Here is a 17,276-nt window from a genome sequence, read left to right on the forward strand (position 1 = left end):
TAGAACAGTCTGACTTGCAGACTTGGTGTCGGCCATAGGTCTCTAGAAAAGAGATCGTAGAGTCTCTAGAAAAGAAATAGCTGGGAAGCATACTGAATTCTTACTTGATCTGTTTACACAGAAAAATTATAAGTATACTGAACAGAGATCTAGTTGAATCACGAAATCGAGAGTCATGCTGCTCAGTTGATTCCTAGATGTGAGCCAGTTTAACAGAGCCAGACCCCTTGATGAAGGAAAAGCCATGTTCTGTAAAGAAAACCCTGTTATGTTTCCAAAAATGGATTGTTCATTTTTCTTCCAGTCTTCACCAAGAGGACCTGCAGCCATTACCACATTACTGTGTGACTATATGGGAGAAAAGAAAATAAACACATTTTTGAGGATTGTTGGACACTCATTCTGAACTGACACTAATTCCAGGACACCCACGTCCCCATTCAAGTGGCCTGTTTGCCTGTGAGAAGACAGAGATGGATCTTGGAGAATGACCATAGATTATCATAAACATAATCAGGTGGTGATTCCAATTATGATGGCTATTCCAGATATCATTTTATTGCTTGAGAAAATCAATACAGAGGGTTGCTGGTTTGCTATTGTTATCAGTTTTAGAAATTGATTCACCTGTATTTTTCAAATCACAGCTCCCATACTTTTGAGGTCTTTAACCCAGAGTATCATTTAGCCTCTGTGTGTCTATTTCACCTTCTGGAAAATGGACTGATAATAGTACCTACTTCATAGAGTTCCAGTGATGATTAAATAAATGTAGTGTTACAAAAAACGTTAGCTCTGGCTCTTTGTGACAACTGTCACTATTTTCATCCATGCAAGAAAACAGTTGAAGGTGAGCAAATAACTGAGGAATGGAGGCAAAATAGTGGCAAAGTTTTTGGAGATATGTCAGCCATAGCCATAGTTGGAAGTCTTTACTACCTGTCTTGATGAAATTAGATTGGCCCGGTGCCTCCACAGATTCTGTTGTTGCTAAAGGGGAGCTCCCGATGCCCGTTTTTAATTCAATGCCTTCTGTTATTTCTTTGACCCCTTCTTTCCTCTAAGGCTCCAGACCACAGGAGTTAGGTCCAAAGGTGTAAGTTCTGGGAGAAGAGTTGTGACTTAGCAAGGCTTCCCCAGCTCCTCACCAAAAGAGAAGCTCTCTCCCCTCCCTCCCTCCCTCCCTACTTTAAGCATCCCTAGTAGAGAAAAGCCAAATAAGTCTCCAGACATTTCAGACAAGAGTATGTCACTCTTTGTTGAAAACAATTCCCAGCCCCCAGCTGTGGATGCCTTTGTCTCCCAGCTTCCCTGCCTATTAAACACATGACAGCACATTGACTAATTGCTGGGAAATGAGGCCCTGAAGAATCTATTTCAAAAGAACCTGCAGCAAGATTGTCAAGAAGAGAGCTAGCTGGGAGTGAGATGGGTGGCCAGGACTGGGGGGCTGGGAACATGGCCCCACTGGCAGGGATTCTTCTGGCTGCTGAGGAACCAAGCCCAGGGACCAACTGTCAAAGACACTTGGAATTCACAGCTGGGATTTGGGAGGTCATGGATCTGGCCTCCTCCCCTCTGAGCAGAAGCCTCAGTAAGCACTCATCTGTCCTTTCCTCTCCTATTCAAGACTCCATTCGCTCAGAATTGCCTTGTAACAACACCATGGTCTTGGCCACAGGATAGAAGAATAGAAGTGTCCAGAATCACCTCTTACTGTGCTCTCCAGCCCCCAGCAGTGCCATCCCTCAAACTCAACACTTCTTGTTTGTATTTACAGACTAATAAAACCAAAACCATCCCTCACCATGTTTCCTAAACATTCACTGATCACTATTAATCAGCAAGTTGGTGATGCTGCTGCTTGCCCCTGTAAGCATTTTGTTAATGGTGGGACAAGACTGTCAAATGGCCAGCTCAGCTCTGGATGGTGAGGTATGGGTCTTGTCCAGACTGAGGAGGCAAAGGCATTGCCGCAAGCTGTCTGGCACAGAATGGAGATTGCTGGTGTTTGATAATGAGAAATGAGCAGGCCCTGTCTCTGCAAAAAACAGTGTTCAGAGTCTATCCACATGCCCTCCTAACTTTTTTTATACCAGATGATCTTGGAGACCAAATAGGGTTGAAGGAAACCTCAAGGGTGCAGGAAGACTAGGTAGCCACCTCTACACTGAAGACCTATGCATTTCCCCAAAAGCTAGATCTAGCGATAGATGGCCTACAGTAGCAGGAGTGATTTAAGCTAGGTGATCAGAAGTACTTCCAGGTGCAAAGTGTTACTAAAACTATTCCAGGGCAGGTTACTAAGGAGAGAAATGTTATGTGTGACTGGAGGATAATTTGCTCCATGTTTATTAGTTTAATCTGCACTATAATTTATATATGTTCATGTACAAGCTTGGATTTTCTATCAGAACATAAAATGGAGGGAAGCTGGTCCAGTATTTATCTGATGGCTCTTGGCTTCTTCCTCCACTAGAGACCACACCCTCCCAGATGCCGAGTCACGTGTTGACCAGGCATCACCTAAGTGATCAGATTAGCAGCCATGTCAACAAACCTTTACAAATCAGCCAGGTGTCAAGCCCTGGGTTAGGGTTAGAGGTGGCGGAACCAAGTCCTGGGAATTATAGAGGTTAATCATAGCACAGAAGAGCACATCGTAGGAGCCAAAGATGTGGACCAGCAGGAACTTAGTCATTCAGAGGGAGGTGTCCCAGGGGTCAATCACAGGAGGCTCCATTGGGGGAGTGGAGCTTAAAGACTAGGGAAGGATAGGCATCATGATTGGTTGGTTTTTTGAGGAGTGACTTCAGGCAAGCGCGAGGGGAGGCATTTCAGGGGAAATTAGCATCTCTTCCTAGGAATCTACCTTGAAATAGGTGCCCAGAACCACATGCCTCTTCAAATTTGTCACATGGATGATGTGTCCTCTAATTAGGGACAGGATGAGTTCTTGAAGATGTCCTTTCTGCCTCCCAGAACCTCTTACAGGCCCAAGACAAGGCTCAGTGCATCACCTCACCCCAGCACCCACTCCCATGGAGAGCAGGATCAGGAAAGGTACAGTTAGATCAGTTATCTGCAGTAAGATGACATCTGAGCCACCAAGAACAAGCAGCAAGCCCAGCTGCCCAGGCCCTCTTGGGCCAGGACCCCCAGAACAAATACAGGACCTTACCTTCTTCCCCAGCAGATCCAGGCCTAACACTTTTATGTGGATAGTAGTTCTTGGGGGATCAAACCTTGAGTCTCCTGGGAGTGAATGAGCCCTCGAGTCTAGAATTAACTGAGGGATCCTTCCTTCACTCTCTATCTCCGTATAGAATTGCAAAGGAACAAGCAGGAACACAGTCAACGTTTCCAGAAAGAAAGAAAGACCTGGTTTAAAGTCTATATGGCATGGTAGTTAGGAATGGAGCCCTGGGCCCCAAATGTGAAGGTTTCATTCCTAGCTCTGCCGTTTATTAGCGTGTGACCTTGTGTGCAAAAGAAGCAATGAATTAAAGTTGATCTGCATTCTTATAATCTCACATCCTCATGTAAAAAGTGGGAACAAATAATCTTGTATTCCATAAGTTCATTATAATAAATTTGTATTACTTCTATATAGGTGGGTGTATGGCATAGGGGACCATATGCTTTTTTAGAAAAAGAAATATATGAAATCAAAACAGAAACAAAAAGAGTAATTACTAAATAATACAGATTTGCCTTGTTTAAAAACAAATAATTACAAATAAAATTGGGGACAAAATAATATTAAGACCAACTTCATACGGTTGACCTGAGGAATAAATGAGCCAATCATGTAAAATCTTGGAATGACACCCAGCATGTAAGCACTCAAAAAACCAAACGGGAAAAAAGCGCTGGCTATTATTTTTTAAAACTCTTCTGGCAGTGACAGTGTCACCAGTCTGTTACAGGAAGGGTTTACAGAAGCAGCTAATTGAAAGGGGGAACTTTGAGACTTATTTTGAAAATGCATTTGCAAAGCCAGAAAGGCTTTGTTCCTTTTTTCAATATTTCTTCATACTGTGAGGGGATAATAGAAATACTTTCTTCATATGGTTCTTAGGAGGATTTAGTAGAATGATACATATAATGTGCTTAGAGCAGTGCCTGGCATTGCGTAAGCACCCAGCTAATGAGGAAGCATTCCCCAATCTGGGTGACTGGAGAAAATGCTGGAGGTGATGGGGGTGGAGTTTTCCTGGCTGTAGGGAAGCTCTGTTCTGTTCTACAATGAACATAAATCTTCCCTGCTATGGTACAAGACAATTATTTAGACATAAGAACTTCCTGAGAATCTATCAGGGTGGCAGACTTGGGCCAGGTCATTGAGGGGGCTTGCTGCATTTCTTCCCCTGGAGGTGCTCATTGGCCTAGGACCTAAGGGTTCATGTTCATGCCTCCCTGAAGACCAGACAGCATGGCCTCTGGAAGGTGTCCTCGGCCTCAGGACTCAAGCTACAAAGCATCTGAGCTCCTCGAGCAGGCACCTACAGCAAAGACACCTGGTCCACCTGGATCACCTGGACTTAGGGTCAAGAAGAGACACAGGTGTTGGACCATAAAACAAAGAAACCCTAAGGCTCCTTGCTGTCTGGCTGGGAAACACACAGACATATGCTTCCAGCTACTCACCTGCTGTGAGCCTGGCCCTGACCTTCTCCCAGAGAGACTCACAGGAGGCAGGGAGGGCCAGGGGCCTTGGAACACTGGGAAACCCCACTTTATGACAGTAGACAGTTGAACACATTATGCTGCCTCAGAAAACAGCGGTGAAACAGCAGGGCCAAGCTCAACATGGTTTACCTCATGGATCCCAAAGTGGGCATAGGAGTCGAAATAATAATCTCTCGAGGTCATCTCCTCTGGGTTCAGCAGCTTGGACATCTTACCCCGTCCTGGGCAGCTGGGTTGAGTGGACACATGATGGACACATTGCACAGGCTTGGGTGGGACGACGGGTTGAGGGGGTTGCGGGGGGGAACTGCTCACCTGAGGGGAAGAGAAGGGACTTAGTGTCAACAGCTGCAACAAGGTCCTGCCCTCTGAGATGATGCCCCTCCTTCCTTCCCTTCCCTGAGCCCTGAGGCTCCAGTCGGCCACAGCAGTCACTCCTAAGGGGCAGATGGACTCTTCCAGCTTTTTGGCATGCCGACTGATGACTGATTTGTGGAGAGGTGCCATGCTACTGAGGAGCCAAAAAGACTTCAATTTAACCCAATTCTATCACTTACTAGTCAGGTGATCTGAGCCAGTCTAGACCTCAGTTTCCATATCTGTTAAATGAAGACAATAGGTAAATAGTGAACTTATAGGCAAATAGTGAACACTATTCACTATAGAAAAGGAAGAGATGTATAGCATCACATAGCATGGTGGCTGGAGTATAGATTCCAGAGCCAGTCTGCCAAAACTGGAACCCAAGCTCTGCCACTTAGGAGCTATGCAACCAACCTTGGGCAAAATTATTAACCACTCAGTGCCTTGCTTTCACCATCCCTCAAATGGGAATAAAATGATTCCAACGTCCTAGAGTCATCCTGAGGATCAGATAGTTGGTTTGTGAAGTGCTTAAAAAAGGGCCTAGCACATAATAGGTATTTGTTAAACTGAATCCCACCTGCACCCTTAGGAAGATTGAGTTCCTGGGCTTCTCTCTAGCAGGCAGCACTTATCCCCCCAAATGTAGGCCTCTTAGGTTCTGGGGCCTCATACCTGTTGTCTTCCCTACTGATTTCTGTGAACTGTACTCGGAACTTCGGCAGAAGTTTACTCTGAACTTTGAATACTCACGCTGATGGTGTGGCCTCCTGCCTGCACCTGATCAAGCACTGCTCTTTCTGAGTTCCTAATCCTGCCCCTCTCTACACCCCACTACTGCTGCCCGCCACTGGACAGCCCCTCCTCCTTCACAGGCTAAAAGAGGAGGGAGAAGGAGAGGAAGTTCAGAGAGTTTTGTGGCCCAAAAAGTTCGGCTTGACTGCAGACATGTAGTCATCCCAGGAGAAGAAATTTCTTTCCCCAGAGCATAGGAATCCAGGTGTGCGCAGCACAGTAGAAGCCTCAAAGCAGGGAAGAAATTTTAAATATAGAGAAGCAGTATTATCCAGTCCTTCGGGACTCCTGGATCCATCTGCCTCTAGTAAAATTAGAAATAGATATTGAAAGGCAGGTGTTACGGTGTAAAGTGTAAATCCTGAGGCCACACTGCCTGGCTTTGAAACACAACCCTGCTACTTAGTCGCTGACAAATGACCTTCAGAAATCATTTCTCATCATGTGTCTCAGTCTCCCCCCTCCATAAAATAGACTTCATAATCAAACCTCTCTCTGAGAGAGCAGTCCAGAAGTTTGGGTGAGTACATATATGTGAAGCATTTAGAACAGCACCTGGCAATAGTAAGCCCTAATATTATTATTATCATTATCATGATTATTCCAATTATATAAACATGTCTCTGTTTCATGCCTCTATTTTCTCATTTGTAAGCTGAATCAGCTCAGACTTATTAACCTCCTTCCCAACAAGGCAAATAGGGAAGCCCTAGGACAGAGCAAGATCGAGAACCCCAAGCGATTCCATCTCTCCATTGTGCTGTGTGTACAGCCCCCAGACTGCCCTGTGTCCTGGGCTAGAGGGGACGGAGCTCAGGAGAGTGTGATGGTCCCATTTTCCTGGTGTATCTAGGCTACAGCCTCTGGGAAATAAGCAGACTTCCCAGTTTAGCAACATCAGATTTAAGGTCGGCGAGATCCTGGCTGGCTGGCAGAGGCAATTGGGGCTGCCTTATTAGAATGCAGCAGGTGTGCCCACCCTCAGCTTGGGATGTTGGTCACGGTCTCTGGGAGGCTAAAAATAGACTGTGTCAATTGCATACTCCCATGCTGGCTGCAGAGTCACCTCTAAAGCTAAAGAAGGCTCCATGCATAAAGCTGACCCCAATCTTGACTCTATTTAAATATATTAAAGGGAGAAAAAGTCAGGCAGCATGCATAGTCAGGGTCACAGAAGCCTCCTGCACCCCTTAGCTGCCATTCAATCTGATTCCAAGGTTTCTTTCTTACAATGTCCCTGAGATTCTTTTCTCAGCTGCCAACTTACAAAGTATCTACCATGTACCATGCATTGCAATCATGAGGCAAAGGGATAAGTGGATTTAGGGGGCCATTCACCTCAATAACCACAAGTCAAACCATGAAGACAAAGAGGTGACTGTGGCCCAGTCCCTGGTCCCAAAGGCTGTTAGTCTGGCTCAGCCTCTTGCAGAGGGGACTAACACTCTGCCCATTAGCTAATTAAGTGTGTCCTGTCCCAGGAGGCTGGGAGTAGGGTACGAAATGGCTGTGGCCCATGATGTCCAGGTGTTCAGCTACCTAGGGTGTTGCTTTTCATTCCACCAATATCTACTGAACATCAGCTGTGTCAAGGCACTGTGCAGGTACTGTGGAAGAATGGAGACATAGAAGAGTGCCCTCAAAGGACTTTCCTTACTGGTAGGAATGTAAACCTTAAAAGTCTCTACTTGGATGATGGAATAGGATTTGTTTTACAAGAGAAGCTCAAGCAAATTGTTCTGGAGGTTTCAAAGAGAAAGCCCTTTAAAGAATCAGAAAAGCTTGAGACAGCTGGCAGTGGGGTAGGTGGGGAGCTTTCTGAATGGATTTTTAGTAGGTGGAAATGGTGGGAGGGAATTCTATGAGGGGATGGCTGGAGCAACAAGGTAAAGGGGCAGGCAGGAAAGCTGTGAGCTTGTTTGAGGAGTAACTTGGCCCAGATAGTGGGAGATTCCACTGAATGGAAATTAAGGCCAGGCTAAAAGGTTGTAATTAAATACAAGACAATGGGGAGCTGTTGGTGGTTTGTAACCAGAGTCCCATGCTTGAGCTCTGTTTTAGGAAGATTAATGTGGTGGTGATGTGCAGGAGGGGCAAGGAGGAGAAATAACAAGTCAAGGGACTGGGGTTGGGGAAACAAGGTATGAACTTATGAGGCCATTTCCAAGGTCCAGTCAAGAAATAGAGAACAGGAACTACCATTCTCCTGCCAGAGAATTACAGAACTACATTGTGGCCCACCTGCCAGAGAAACTGTAGAAATCAAATCTCCATAGAGATTGCCTACGGGTTGGCAACAAACAGGATATAGGGGAAAAGAAAAAGATTGGAACCCAAGATGACCTCAACACTTTAAGCCTGGATGACCAGGAAAACTGTGCTGATATTAATAGGAATAAGCAAGTCAGCAGGATGAGCAGGTGGGGTGAGAGGAGGGAATAATGAATTTCCACTTGGATTTGTGAAGTTTGAAATATCACTGAGTCATATAAGAAAAGATGTCTAGCAAACAGAAAGTAGTGCAATCTCAGTCAACAAATAACATAAATAGAATTGAAAGGCAAATGATAAACTGAGACGTCCATTTCTAACATAGATGGATAAAAGTGAATATCCTTAATATGCAGAAAGCTCTTATAAATCAATGAGAGGAAAGCAAGCATCCCCCACTTAGCATTGGACAAAGGATCTTATGGTCAATTCACATGAAGATAAACACAAATGGCAAATGAATGTGTGGCAAAAATATTTGGCCTCTGGAAACCAGATAGCTTCAAATTATAACAAAAATTATCATTTTTAATTACCAAATAAGCCTGACTCCTCCCACAACTATGAACACACTGCATTTGTAAGGGCTACAGAAAAAGAGGTACTTGTATATAGTTCTAACAAGGATTTTTTCTGGAAGGCAGTTTGATAAAAATGCATTAAAAGTCTTTAAAAGCACAAATCTTTAAACCCAGTAATTACTTTTTTTAGAATTCATCCTGAGGAAAGAATCATGGCAGACAACGTAAAAATAGGAGTCAACCTAGAGGTTCCATGAAACAAAATTAATTATGTAAACTAGGGTACATCCATGCAACAGAATGCTATATAACCACTTATAATGTCATGGCAGAGTGTTTAATAAAAAAAATATGATCACAATAAACTGTGGGTTGAGGAGAAAAAGTGGGAGAAGAATAGACAGCATGATCACATTTTTTTAATTTTATTTATTTATTTATTTATTTATTTATTTATTTATTTATGAGAGAGAGAGAGAGAGAGAGAGAGAGAGGCAGAGACACAGGGAGAGGGAGAAGCAGGCTCCATGTAGGGAGCCCCATGCGGGATTCGATCCCCGGTCTCCAGGATCACACCCTGGGCCGAAGGCGGTGCTAAACTGATGGGCCACCCGGTTGCCCCGCATGATCATATTTTTAAAATTAAAATATTTTCATGCCTGTGTTAAGAGGGGAGTCTCAAGGATGTCACCAGAATTGGTGGCAATTATGACAGGGTGTCGAATTGTAAACAGTTAATTCTTTCCTTTCTTGTGCTTGTTGCTACTTTCTAAAATGTATGCCATTAACACATACTACTACTTTTGAAAAGAGCAAAACTTAATAATGTTAGCAAAAAAAAAAGAAAAAGAAGGTGATCCCAGACCTCTGGAAAGAAGGTGAGGCTGGCACTCTGGATGGAAACCATCTGCTCAGAGACAGGCTAAGGGGCTCCTTGGAAGAGACATCCAGGAAAGGAAGTAGAGGGGAATGAGGCTGGACCAGGGAGAAGAGGTTTCTGGCTTCTAGGAGGCACCAGGAGACCTGGGGGGAGAGGCTTAGGGAGGATGTGTCCTCATCCCTCCAGTTCTGACTGCCCCTCCTCTGAGGACGTGCAAAACAAGCACTGCACTCCAGTGGCCACTCAACAGCACCAAAACAAAGACAACCTCTATCTAGCCTCACTTTTCCAGAAGGACACTGTATTAAGAAGCTGCGCAATCACTTCTAACACTGAAGAAGGCTCCATCCATGAAGCTGACTCCAATCTTGACTCTATTTAAAGACGCTATTAAGAAGGAGTGTCCAAATAGCTCAGATGGTTAAGCTTCTGCCTTTGTCTCAGGTCATGAACCCAGGATCCTAGGATCAAGCCACACATCAGGCTCCCTACTCAGTGGGTAAACTGCTTCTCTCTCTCCCTCTACCTGCTGCTTTCCCCTGCTTATTCATATTCTCTCTCTCTCTCTCTCTCTCCCTCTCTCTCTGTCAAATAAATAAATAAAATGTTTAAAAAAAATAAAGCTATTAAGAAGAGAAAAAGTCCTAGCTGGTCCAGGCAACATACATAATTAGAATTCCCAGGGCCTCCTGCACCCCTTAGTTCTGATTCCAAGGTTCCCTGTTCCACAGGGATCCTTGAGATTCTTTCCTCAGCTGCCAACTTAGAAAGTATGTACCATGCATTGCATTCATAAGGCTAGAGGATGAATGGACTGGGGGTTCATTCACCTCAATAACAACAGGTCAAATCACAAGGACAAAGAGGCAACTATGGCCCAGTCCCTGTTCTCAAAGGCTGTCAGCCTGGCTCAGCCTCTTGCAGAGTAGACTTGCACTCTTCCCATTAGCCAATTGGTGTGCCTTGTCCCAGGAGGCTGGGGGTGGGGTGGGAAATGGCAGTGGCCTGTGATCCCCAGGCATTCAGCTACCTGGGGTGTTGCTTTTCTTTCCATCAATACCTACTGAACATCAGCTGTGGCAAGGCACTGTGCAGGTTCTTGGAAGAAAAGAGGTGTATACAAACCCTCTAGGTTCCCACATAGGCATATAGAAACCAGTATAGGAATCCAGATGTTTCTGAGAAAGCTATCAAAGTTTGTTCAACCACAATGGAAGGTTTCTTGGAGGGGCTCTGAAAACCCAGGCTTTGGCACATCTGCCTACCCTCTATGTCCTGGAAATACTTGAGCAATGTAGGGGGTGGGTCTTGGACTTGGTCTTATCTGGAAAGTCAGAAGCCCTGACTCCTCCATAGGCCAACCAGAGGCTCTGGGCAAAGGCAGTCCTCAAACTTCAACTCATATTGTGTATATATATATATTGGCTGAGAGGGCAGACAAGGGTTAGGATTACAGTGTGAGATGGAGGCCAAACAGCACAATCCCAGCCCCTCAGTCTCCAAACAGCTGTGGCTATCACAGCCCCAATTTTCTCCCTGTGCACAAGTTCCTTCCCACTAGACATTTTCACCCTTCTATGCAGCATAGAGACTCAGCCCTGCCTTCCCTGCTCTGCCCTGTTGTCTGGTGCATCATTGTCTCCATCCTTGACACAGTGGGATACTTGGTGCTGCAATGAGTACAGGCAGCCCTGCCTTGCTCTCCCACCTCCTCCAAAAGGCCTCAGGCTCAGGGCACTGCTATTTGCATAATAGCATGTTGCTGGATTTCCTGATCTTTTGAGACTCACCTGTCACTGTCAGGATTTGTGATTTTGTCTTCTACTCTTAATGCCAACTGCTGATTGGGACTCTGCAGACACTGTGACCTGCCTCCAGGCCTGGTCTTTCCCAAGGCATCTTCAACAGTTTTTCTCCCCAGCAAATCAGCTATGATCTTCCTAGCCCACCCCATTCTGCTGGGGTGGATGGGCCCAGGCTCCACTAAATGCTGAGATAAGATACACCAAAGACCAAAAGGAGGATGGCTTCCTGAAGAAATGCTGTTTGAGCTGGTCCTCAAAGAGTAGGGGGAGGTGGGGCAGGTGTGGAGATTCAGGGAGAGCATTTTTTTTTAACCTAACTCACTTCCAACTGAAAATAAGAGTAGATGTTAGATGATAAGATGATGATGATGATGATGATGGTGATCCCTAACACTGATTGAGGGCTAGGCACTATGCTAAGCCCTTTAAGAACACCATCTCATAAAATTCTCATAGTAATTCAACAAAGCACTGAAATTTACAAAGAATTGATGTTCAAAAAAATTCAGTCAGAACTCATAAGTAATGGAGCCAGGGTGTAAACCGATACCCATCAGACAGACACCAAAGTCACACCCTTGACATTGATGCTATGGTTAGTTTAGTTTGGTCACATCAAGCTTAATTGAGCTACTTCTAGGAGCTCTGTGCTTAGAAAAAGGTGGCAAAGCTGGCCCAGATAGGAAGCTCAGGCTTGGGGGCAGAAAAAGGGTCAATAGGTAATGACTGAAAAAAAGAAAGAGCCCTGAGGAAGGTAGGCAGAGGTGGGTACCTCTCCAAGGTAACTGAGTTTAAAAGAGAGCAAACAGTAAACTCCAGTTTGTAGAAGGAGGAGCTGAAGCCCACGTAAGGAAGAGAATGTATCTAGGGTCACACAGGCAAATCCAGAACTGGAACCTCTAAGAAAATAGAGAGGGGATGGGTGGGTGGGAGGGGGCTAGGGAGAGGGAAAAGAGGTCTTAAGGAAGGAGGGAGGAGGTAAAGGAGATATAATGGAATAGTTAGGCAGCAGGGGGCAGAGAAAAGCCAGCACTTTCTGCACCAGGCAGCTGAAGCTAACCCAAGCCCATTGGGTTATAAATGGCTCTTACTGGCACCAGCCCAAGCTGTAAAAACGATTTTTCTGAGAACAAGAGGCTCCACTGGAGGAGCCAAATCCTGCTCTGTTTTCCAAATGTCAAGAGAGCTTTTTCTGACCTGAGTCTTCTGTCCTCAGCAGCAGCCTGCCTGGCTTGAGGTCCCATGGAGGGGACAGAAAGGTGACTGCAAAGGGTGGACCACCCAGGTGGGCAGAGGAGGGTGTGGGAGGAGGAGTAACTCCCTTGCCACAGGTCTCACCATATCTTTTTTCCCAGATGCCTTCCTCTAGTCTGTGCTCACATCTGGCCCCTGCCCACATTCACCCTCAGACACTCATCACACCCTTTCTTCATCCTGATGTTTACACACAAGGCTGATCATGTGGTCCATATAGTTGATAATCACCTGGCGTGAGCTTTTCCAGCACCATCTGTCTGCCTTGAGATAGGGACCAGAGCTTTAACTGAAAGGAGAAAATCCTAATGGTGGAATGTCAGGCAACAGCGAGGCAAGCAAGGGCTCTGTTGGGCATGTGGACCTCTCCTATTGTCCAAGATCACATCAAAACTATAGTTTTCATGTCTACCATTGGACAAAGAAAACCCTAGTTCCACCCTCATATCTACTCTTCCACAGCTATGTTTCCTATCATCTGGGTTGAAGATGAGTCCCAGCAGAGCAATGTCAAAGTCAGCCTCCCCAGACAAAGTGCTATGCTAGAGTACATAGCCCCAGCTTACGGTTTCTCACTCTGGGAGTCAGAAACTTGCAAGTCTGGGGGATGGGGAGAAGCATCTGGATGCTGCTGGTTCCACAAGACTGTGTATTGTCTTCCTGTACATGGCCCTCCAGGGCACTCTGGCCTGTACATTTGTCAACCATCATCCTCATATCCCTCACTAGAGTTGGCTCTTTAAGGACATAGACTCTTTCTAGACCCCCCTCCGGAAAGGCCAAGCACTGATGCATATCACAAAGAGTGCCAGCTGTTGTCACCCACTGGGATCATCCTGTTTTATAGTGTCCTTACTATGATTGGCATCTTGGCAGAACCCATCTTCACATGCTTTACTACTTTAGACTCAAGTTCCCTCCAAAGCTGTACTCCATGGAATCCCCTTCCTCAGGTCCTGCCACCCATTATTCTCAGTTCCCACTTTCCTCCCGAAGAATGCTTTGCACTGGGGAATGTTGCCAGGAGGCCTGGCAGGACACTTGCCTGAGCCAGGGCTTATCGAGGGGTTTAAAACAGGTTCTCAATGTCTAGTCCCCAGACCACCACTAGCAGCATCTCCTGGAAACTTGTAAGAAATGCAAATTCTCATCCTTTACCAGAAACCACTGAATCATAATCTCTGTGGTAGGGTTTAGCAATCTGTTCCAACAAACCTCCATGTGATTCTGATGTATCACAGAGTTTGAGCTCCACTGGTCTAGAGCTACATTTTTCTGCATTGTATTTTCCACAGAATAGATACTCCTAGAAAAGGGGTTGCATGGCCAAGTAAATTTGGACAAATAAGCTAAAGAGAGTTTCTTTCTCCCTGTCCCCAGCTTTATTGAGATATAATTGACATAAAATATATAAGTTTAAGGTACAACATAATGATCTGATATATATTTATACTGAAAAATGTAAAGAGATTTCTTTAATTCCAATACTTTTTAAGCTTTAATTTGCTGAAAACAAATCGTGGATCTTCAAAAAGGAATTACGGTGTCTATTGCTAGGAAACTTATGGCTGCGACATCCTTTTTTTCCTGAGAGATCTATAAACATCTCTAGAAATTAATGTTCTGAGGAAACCATCTGTGGGACTCTGATTTAGGACCCTGTTTCTCTATTAAAATCTGCATCAGCCACCTTGGGATGGGTCTCAGGCCCCACTCCAGACCAACGGAGTTAGAGTCTGTGGGGGTGAGACCCAACAAGCTGCACATTTAACGAACTCCCCCGCAGTGATGCCTATGAGATCCTGGTCCAGACAGACCTGAGGACAGCTACCTGCCTTCTCCATTACTCTCTGACCTTTAATGCAGCTCCCAGGGCTGGCCTGGCCTGGCATAGCCTGTGATACTCCAAACAATGTCAGGGCTGGGCCTCGGACACTTGGACCAGAGGCAGACATAGTTTGCAGAAATCACCTTAGCTCCCACAGTGAAAGAGCTGGAATTGTGTGTGTAGCTGTGCCATCTTTAGGCTAGGTGGCCTTGGGCCAGTCCCAAACTTGCTGTCATTGCCGGGGTCACAATGTGCCTCACCTCCGAAGGCAGTCCTCGGCAGCTGTGCACTGTGTCTGGGTGCTTCCCATCAGCCCCTGGCTGTCTCTTTGTGGTACAACAGCAGCGCCTGCTTCAAATCAAAATGGCATTGCACCCACACGGCACTCCCTCTGTCTCCTGGATCAGTAACTGCTGGGAAGGAATCTATTGGATTTGTTGGGCCTGACCTATTTTTTAAATAAACTGGGGCTGTTTTCCAGCTATTAGTCACTTTTCTCGCAAGCCTCCACATATTAAATTCTCTTCTTATATCCTCAGATATTTGGCTGCAAGAGATGTCAGGTTAATTGGATGCTTGGCTCCTGGCTCTTCCTCCTTAATGGTCTTAAAAAGCAGACTCCCCTCTACCCCACCCCACTTCCTCCCTTTTCCCTCCCCAAAGCAACAAGAGCCTTTTTCTCTCCTTTGACTTGAAAGAGGTCACCAAGCACTTGGCTTCCTTCTCTGCTTTCCTGTATGGGCACATGTGCAGAAAGACACAGCCAATGTCCTCACGCCTACACCTCACTCAGAGTTGGACTAAGCTGGAGTTTCATATTTGGGTCAAATCGTCATGTAGGACTTGAGCTGGATTTGTGGCTCCCCATCCCAGGCTGGGTCATCCACGGAGGCAGAAGGTAATAGGCAGAGGTCGTATAAATAGAACATCTGTGGGTTCAGGTCTTGGTTTTTTCTTGTCCTATTCAGGTCACTATGCAAAAGCGATTTAACCTTTCCTACCTTCAGTTTTCTTTACTGTCAGATGACAACAATTAAGTGTCCTCCTTCTTTCACGAGCCTACTGTGATGATGGAAAGATGCTGAGTATGTAAATATTCAGAGGAAATGATAAAGTGTGGTAAAGGAGCATGAGACTTCCATCTGTGGCAATCTGAATCTCTGCCTTTATGCTATTTTGGGATGTTCTCTGGGCTCATCTCTGGCACTAGATACAGTGGCTTTGGCTACCCTTAGTGTTTTGTTCTTCTGCCTGCCTGACTCTGGTCCCCCTCTCCACATTGTCCACTCTCTAGGTTCTATTCTGCTCCCCTTCCTGGGAGCTTTCTGAGTATTGTGCATTGTTATCTTCAGGAACATGGCCATCGTGGAAAGTCAGTCATTTTTTCCAGCCCCTGACACCTGGTCTCTTCTACTTCTATTCTGAGCTCGTATGGCATCTGCTAGTCCAAAGCCACTGGTTACATTCTGTGTTGTTTTGTTGACAAATGGTCTCACAATTGCAGGTGTTGCTTCCACAACCAAGAAGTAAATTCTTTCCGATCAGTAACCATATCCTATGTGTTACAGTTTCTCCTCTAATACTTGGCATTGAGCTGGGGCTTAATAAAGATGTGTTGGTTACAGTATCCTTACACTTCAATTGGGTCGATATTGCCCTTCATAAATATATTATGAAAGTAGAGTGAAGGAGGCTTCTTCCCACCATGTCAGTAGAGACATTTCATTCCCCTTGAAAGGGTGGAGAGACAGCAGGAAGAAACAAACTGAGAAAAATAATTATTAGAATCTTAATAATACTCAACACTCCTTGGATGGTTCAATGGTACTCCAAATGTCTTTATCAAGAAGTGTCTTATCTCCTGAGATTTCTAGGAGAAGAAAATATCTTTCAAATATAGAATGGATTTACTAAGCACCCATAATTCCATCTGTACAGACTACAAGTGGTTTCAAGTACAGATTCAAGCATGGCTGTTAGACATTTTCCCAACAATCTCTTCACAGCAAGTAGTGCAAGGCCAGAACTGCAGGTAATGATACTGTGGCTCAGGGAAGCCGACTGATGGATTCAGCCTGTGTAGCATAGCTGGTCTGAATCCCAGAGCTGACCCTCATGCCTCAGGCTCCATCATCTGACTGGTAAGCTCATGGCTGAAGAAAAGTGAGCTATAGAGTCATACACTGGAAAGAAAATCATAAGATTCTCATCTAGTTTCTCTGGACCCCTCCAGACACTTTCTATCTAGCAAATCCATTTACTCCAAATAAATGTATTTCCACCCAGATCCTGAGCAGAAGTGACTGACTCCTTTAATCAGAGATGCTGATGCAAGTTTGCATGGGAAATACTGGCATTTCAGTTAGAAAGAGGACTATGTCAGCCATCTGGTTTATATTTGGTCACTACGTCAAAGATGGCCTCAAATTGGCCAATGACAGATTCCAGGAATCTGGATTTTTAAAAGCACTCCCAGGAAATGCCCATGATCAGACAAAAAGCCAGACAAAACATAAGAAATAACAATTTTCAAGACATTGAACATCAGGGAAAGAAAGACTGTATCCCTGAGATGGCAAACAAAAAAATTGAATCCCATAATGGCCCAGCTTATTGCCTAGTGTGAGTATCCAGGCTGCAAGTGTAGGGAGTGGAAATCCAGCTGGCAATCTGTCTTAGTGGAAGAAATGGAAGTGAGACTCTGGAGATTGCAGGGCAGTGAGAGTTTGCAAGGCTAAAATATTAGAGGGTAGAAGACTATGGGGGGGGGGGGGTGGAGCAGGGAGCAAAGGAGGAGGGGCTTTGGAGACCTGAAGAGAATCCCCTTCAAGCCTTCAGCTGACATGCATCAACCCGTACATGTGAAG

General features: G+C 45.2%; 1 protein-coding gene across 2 annotated transcripts in view; it reads right to left on the reverse strand.

Moving 5' to 3' along the window:
- The window catches only part of PRMT8 (protein arginine methyltransferase 8), a 92,175-nt gene that overhangs the window by 49,847 nt on the left and 25,052 nt on the right, over nucleotides 1–17,276 (reverse strand). Inside the window, exons 1-2 of one of the 2 annotated variants that reach the window (XM_025995394.2) lie at nucleotides 5,250–5,291; nucleotides 4,822–5,007 (exon numbers count right to left, since the gene is read on the reverse strand). In XM_025995394.2, coding sequence (XP_025851179.1) covers nucleotides 4,822–4,902 — 81 coding nt within the window. In that variant the 5' untranslated portion in view covers nucleotides 4,903–5,007; nucleotides 5,250–5,291. Of the gene's footprint in view, nucleotides 1–4,821; nucleotides 5,008–5,249; nucleotides 5,292–17,276 lie in introns of those variants that run through there. The other variant, XM_025995393.2, reaches the window with a different exon arrangement.

The sequence above is a fragment of the Vulpes vulpes genome, chromosome 8 (assembly GCF_048418805.1).
Source record: "Vulpes vulpes isolate BD-2025 chromosome 8, VulVul3, whole genome shotgun sequence".
NCBI lineage: Eukaryota > Metazoa > Chordata > Mammalia > Carnivora > Canidae > Vulpes > Vulpes vulpes.